Consider the following 6,218-nt stretch of genomic DNA (forward strand, 5'->3'; position numbering starts at 1 on the left):
GAACTGTGGCACAGAAGGTTAGCTCGGGTGACTATACCACTTGGTCCATGGGGTCGTTGGAGTAGTAGTTCTCGGCGTGGGTGCAGCGGATCCAAGCGGGCTTCAACAGCTCGTCCTCCTCTTTCTCCTCCTCCCCTCCCTTCTCCTTCTCCTTCTCCCTTGCATCTCTCTCCCTGTCCCTCTCGCGCTCCCTGTCTCTGTCTCGGTCCCGGTCCGAGGGGGACTCCTCGGTGTCCCTGCTCCGCACCGAGGTGTGGCTGCGCTCCCTGCTGAGGCCGGAGCTCTCCGACCTCCTCATCTCCCTCTCCTCTCCATCACCCCAGCGGCTGCGCTTTCTGTCCCTGCTTGTCGACCGGCTGCAAGGAAAAAACAAAAGACTATTTCATTATGTATGTCATGGATTATGGCTAGCCAGCGCCATCTGGTGTAAAGTACATCATTCCAAAAAACATAATTTGTATGTATAATAATAAAGCAATCATCAAAAGTACATTTTTTAGATAAAACTGAATAAATGAAATAAATCAGCAGCAGAATGAAAACACAAAAAAAAAAAAAACCTACTCCCTCGACTCCTCAATCCTATATAGAGGTTAATTTCTAGAAACGCTGTCGGGCAGAAACCTTTATCTCCATATTTCAACTTTTTATGTTTTTTGGTAAATGAATGCCCTACTTCACACTACACGCAAAAGTAGCACAAATAGCCGATCTACAAACTTGCGACGTGTTGTGAGCTTGTAGATAGAGGTGCTGCGATCAAGGTTTTTGCGATTCGATCCTGATCAGGCAGCATCAGGTGGTAGCCTACATGTCCCGCGGACCGGTGGTTGGGAACCCCTGATTTACACTGCGAGAGAGGCGCTCGCGTCACAAGAGCCAGTGTTGTTAAATCAGCCAAAATCTGTCATTTGCGTCTTCAGGACGCGCTGCGCACTTCTGTGTTGCTTGCATGTGTCAGCCCGTACAACATGTGGCGCGCGGCCACGACCGCGGTCCACGCTCTGCGTTTTTTATCTTTACTTTTTATTACTGATTTTATGTTAAAACTAAATGTAAAAAAAGGATTGGTCAAGTGATATTACTCAAACAGAGAACATAACCTCTCCAGAGAAGTTTCACAACGTGCTGGAGTGGAGTACTGGAGTGTTTTAATCGGAGCGTTTAATCGGTCATTTTCCTGAGATCCGATTCGATCCGATATCCATTTTTTAGCTGATATCGGGCCGATATCCGATCTGTTAAGCGAATCGCAGCATCTCTACTTGTAGATCAGCTATTTTTGAAAATAATATAAATATTAACACAATGAAAAGTATTAACAAGAGCTTGTGACTAAATAACTACATTGGAGTGAAAGGAATAGTGGGGGCTTAGGGTTTGACAGCCTATGGGACAGTGGGACAGTGGATGTGTAGACAGATAGGTACTGTACCTTCTTCCTCTCTTCCTATGCCTGTCGTCGGGAGTCCGACTGTCTCTGTGGCGATGCCTCTCCCTGCAAACACAAACACACAGAAATTACTCCACATCATAGTTGTTCTCAAACTTTTTCACGTCAAGGACCCCAAATGAATACGTATTCACCACGGACCCCCATACAAGATTTGTGTTGTTAAAATGTTGGCCTGAGGTTCCGATTCTACAAAATGTCTTCTAATTCCTGAAAAAACAGTTTTTTGAAAAAACTTCTGTTGCTATGTCAGTGGTTCTCAATCTTTTTCATGTCAAGGACCCTCAAAATGATATGTATTTGACCGAGGACCCCCCATCTCAAAATAGTTTTGTTCCAGGGACCCCCAGAAGCAAAGAAAAGAGTTAAAAATGTTCGCTTTAAACAATATATATTCAAAGATTTGCACACATTTTCTTGATTTTTCAAAAAATAGCAGATCTACAAGCTCGTAGCGCGGCACTACGAGCTTGTAGATCTGCTATTTTTCAATAGCCAAAGTGTAAAATAATGCTTTTTTAGCTCAAATCAAAAAGTGACACAGATGCGTCCCAGGTCTTAATGGGTTAATAGAACATATATACAGTATATATATATATATACACACACACACACATATATACATAATTATATAATATAAACACAGATGGCACTTGCTCTACTTGTACTGTGGTGGTACCTGCTTCGATCCCTGCTCCTGTGTCTAGGCGGGGGGCTCCTGCCTCCGCCTCCGCCTCGGTCATACTCAGGCCTGAATCGTCCCGCTCCCCCATCTGGTCTCCCCCCACTCCTGTCTGGGCTCCTCCCCCGCTCCTTCCTCTGTCCAGGAAACTCCATCTTGTGCCTGTCGCCAGGCCTGTCACGATTATTACACAAACGCATTATTTGGGGGTAATCCTGATACATTTTGCGTAGTCATCATATAATTTGTCCACATTTTCAAACATAAAAAGCGGAAATGGTATCTACAAGCTGACAATGCATCGCAATGTGCCGCGTTGTGAGCGTGTAGATCGTCTATTTCCCTTTTTTTTATTTTGAAAGCATACATTTTTTTAATATGTGTTAATGTCTGTCATTTATTTCCATATTTAAGTTATTTGTCATATGTGCCCATTGCATTCTTTGTTTACGAAGCCGAAAAGCCAAACAGATTTTGTATTTATGTATTGTACCAATGTTCAATGCCAAACACATCAAATCGTTAATGGCAATTATTTGTGGGACAATGTCAAGTAAAATGATCGCGGTCAGCCCTACCTGTCGCCATGGCCACCAGAGCCGTAGCTCTTCTGCCTGTGTTCTTCGGGCCCGGGGCGATGCCCGTGGTCCTCTGACCGCCTGTTCTCCGGGGGCTTGTTTTCGTACTTGTACTGGCCCTGGCCCTGGCCCTGGCCCTGGCCCCCGCCGTGCCTGAAGCCGTGGTCCGGCTTAAACGAGCCGGGGCTCTGAGCGTAGCCGCCGCCGGGGCTGAAGCCCGGCGGAGGGAAGGGCGGTGGGTGAGGCGGATGCGGGTAGTTCATGGCGTAAGGCGGGTGGTAGCTCATGGACTGAGGGGGCATCGACGGAGGCATGGGCGGGTGCGGTATCGGCGGAGGGGGCATCATGTACGGCTGGTAGGCTCCCTGGGCCTGGGACGCCTGAGACCCAGACGTGGAGCCGCCCGAGGAGCCGGCCAGAGGAGGCGGGAAGTTGGGCGGCGGTTCCGGAAAGCCGCCCTGTCGGACGGGGGGCTTGGGGAAAGGTGGTCGCAGCGGGCACTGGCTGAGCGGGCCGGGGGTCTGGGAGGACACCGGAGGGGGGTAAGGCATGAAGTCGGAGTGAGGGGCCATGTTGTAGCCGCTGTTTCCTCCGTGGTAGCCGACACTGGGATGGGCCTGGGGGTCGTAGTGGTACGGGGGAGCGGGCGGCTGGGGAGGGGGCGGTCGAAGGTTGCAAGGGCGGTAGTTCTGGGGAGAGCCGTGCTGGCCGGGGGGCGCCCCCCCGCCTCTGGGGCCCCCGCGATCCTGGTGGAAGGACATTGGCTGTGTGGATGCAACAGAATGAGCACTGGTTAGATTTGGATGTGATCGTCCATTGTTATTCAACATAATTATAAACAGGACCTGGATTGCACTGGGAAAGTTGGCCGTTAAATGTCCAAACAGAGAATTTTTTTTTGCAGGTAAACAATATTTTCGCTTTAAAAGAAACAGGGGTCGGTACTTGAGGGGCCATGGATGGATAATTGGGAACCAAATGGGACTCTTATGTGGTTGTAACTCTGAGAGTGTACAAATAGAACCAAATGGACCTGTACACTCTCAAGAGTTATGGTGGTCTGTGGTCTAATGCGGGGGTTCTCAAAGTGGGGTCCGGGGACCCCCATGGCCCTATATGCATCAGCTATTTTCAAAAAAATCTGGACATTCTTGGAAACTGTTTGAATATTTATTGACATTTTTAACACCACAAATATTGTATGGGGGGGTCCTTGGCACAGACTCTTTTCAGATGGGGGTCCGCGGCCAAATACACATTAATTTAGGGGTGCTTGACATGAAAAGGCTTGAGGAACACTGCCCTGTGAGGTATTTAATAACATTGTTATCATACGTTTTATTGTTGAAATAGTTGTTGTTATTGCTGCGGCTCCTGGCCATTGCCACTCATTACCGTGCATACAATACGCACACATAGATAGATAAAAATAAAAAATACAAATTAAGACTTTCTTTGCACTAACGGTGGTCAAAATGTGGGCTACCTGTAGCTCATTGGTTCTCAAAGTGGGGTCCAGGGACCCCCAGGGGTCCTTGAGGGAGTTCCAGGGGGTCCCCAGCTAAATGATAGATTAGGCACCAAATGGACCCTTATGGGTCTGTAACTCTGAGAGTGTACAAATGGAACCAAACGTTTGGTTCCATTTGTACATTCTCAGAGTTAAATTAACATTGATTTTACAATGTAAATTGGGGTCCCAGAGGTATAAATGCCATTAAATGGGAGTCCGTAGCCCTAATGTATGTCAAACTGGGGGTCCTTGAAATTAAAATGGTTGAGAATCACTGCTAGAGAGCCGTAAAAACCTTCTCTTATTGGGGTCCCTGGCTTGTCTTTTCAAATGGGGGTCCTAAGGGGTAATTAAGTGTCAATTTGGGGGTCCTTGACATGAAAAAGTTTGAGAACCACTGCTTTACACTAACGGTGGTCAAAATGTGGGCTACCTGTAGCTAACAGCTATCCTTATTAGCCACACTGTTATCTAGCCAGTTAGCAGGGGAGCTAGTCAGTGCTGTCGTATGTTTATTTATCGCTCTGCAAAAAGCTTACCTTCCAACAATGACGACGGTTCAAATATCAAAGAAAAGAAGAGAAAGGAGAAACGGGTTCAGCGACAACAGTTGGTCTCAGACGGACTAGAGTTAGTACGAGATCATGATGCTATTATCATAGTACATCACTCACTGAAGCCGCTTCAACACGGGCTGCTGTTTCTGGTCGGAAGACTAAACCAGCCGGACACGTTATACACCAATCAAAAGTCTGGTGTGCTCTGCACTGAGGATGTGTAAAGAAGGAGAGGACAGATACGTCACAGGCTACTTGGTGGATACAGCAGTGCTTCTCAAACTTGTTCATGCCAGGGACCCCCAAATTGATATATATTTGGCCGCGGACCCCCATCTGAAAATATGTTGTGCCAGGGACTCCCAGAAGCAAAGATTTGTGTTAAAATGTTCACGTTAAAAGAAATATATTCAAAGATCTATTCAAAAATAGCAGATCTACAAGCTCATAGCGCGGCACTCGGTGCCGTGCTATGAGCTTGTAGATATGCTATTTTTGAATAGCCAAAGAATAAAAGGTTAAAATTATAGTGATGATATTCACACATTTTGCTGGGGACACCCTGGAACCCCCTCAAGGACCCCTGGGGGTCCCCGGACCCCACTTTGAGAACCATTGGGATACAGGATAGGTGGGCACTGTCTGGCTATTTTGCAGTGCTGTAAAGTACATTTACTCAAGTACTGTACTTAAGTACAATTTTGAAGTACTTTTACTTTACTGGAGTATTTCCAATGATCAGTACTTTTACTTCTACTCCACAACATCTCAGAGGCAAATATTGGTCTTTTACTCCACTAGTTACTATAGTTACGTTTCAGATATAAATGATTATATTATAAAACATACATTAACCACTTTAGCCCTATTTTATACATAGGCTATTTGAAAATAGCAGATCTACAAGCTCACAACTTGTGGCAACGCGATGACTACAAGCTCACTGGAATCAGCCTTTACCCTAGTCAGGCACTGGGGGGCGCCAACGTGATGACCTGCCAGAAGAGTGTTTGGGGAGCGAGCTATTACTCAAGTTCATTGGGGGGACCGCCGGCGCGAGCGCGCACAATAAGCTGTTCAAACTTAAAGCCATATGAATGACTTGATTTCATTCTTGAGGGTTATATTTCAAACATTATAGCCAAATCAGACTAATACACCCGTGGACTTACCTCTAAACACAGTGCTGTAAAATAACTAAGTACATAGTACTGTACACTTTTGAGGAATTTCTACTTTCTACTGATTTCCAATTTGCAGTACTCCACTGCATATTAGGGCCAAATATTGTACTTTTTACTCCACCACAATTATTAGAAAACTTTAGTAGGCCTAACTAGATTTTGGATTACTATTACAAAACATAAATTAACCACTAAAGCCCAATTTAAACTTGCCTATTTGAAAATAACCGATCTAAAAGCTCACAACACAT

At 46.0% G+C, this 6,218-nt stretch overlaps 1 protein-coding gene across 2 annotated transcripts in view; it reads right to left on the minus strand.

Annotated features, from left to right (window-relative positions):
* drosha (drosha ribonuclease III) overlaps positions 1–4,920 on the minus strand; it is a 137,180-nt gene extending 132,260 nt beyond the window's left edge. The window contains exons 1-5 of one of the 2 annotated variants that reach the window (XM_080417844.1): positions 4,766–4,920; positions 2,714–3,477; positions 2,133–2,297; positions 1,436–1,498; positions 38–356 (exon numbers count right to left, since the gene is read on the minus strand). In XM_080417844.1, coding sequence (XP_080273970.1) covers positions 38–356; positions 1,436–1,498; positions 2,133–2,297; positions 2,714–3,474 — 1,308 coding nt within the window. In that variant the 5' untranslated portion in view covers positions 3,475–3,477; positions 4,766–4,920. Of the gene's footprint in view, positions 1–37; positions 357–1,435; positions 1,499–2,132; positions 2,310–2,713; positions 3,478–4,765 lie in introns of both variants that reach the window. The other variant, XM_080417843.1, reaches the window with a different exon arrangement.
* Between the last annotated feature and the right edge of the window lie 1,298 nt (positions 4,921–6,218).

This window comes from Gymnoscopelus braueri (genome assembly GCF_963280865.1).
Source record: "Gymnoscopelus braueri genome assembly, chromosome: 21".
Taxonomy (NCBI): Eukaryota; Metazoa; Chordata; class Actinopteri; order Myctophiformes; family Myctophidae; genus Gymnoscopelus; species Gymnoscopelus braueri.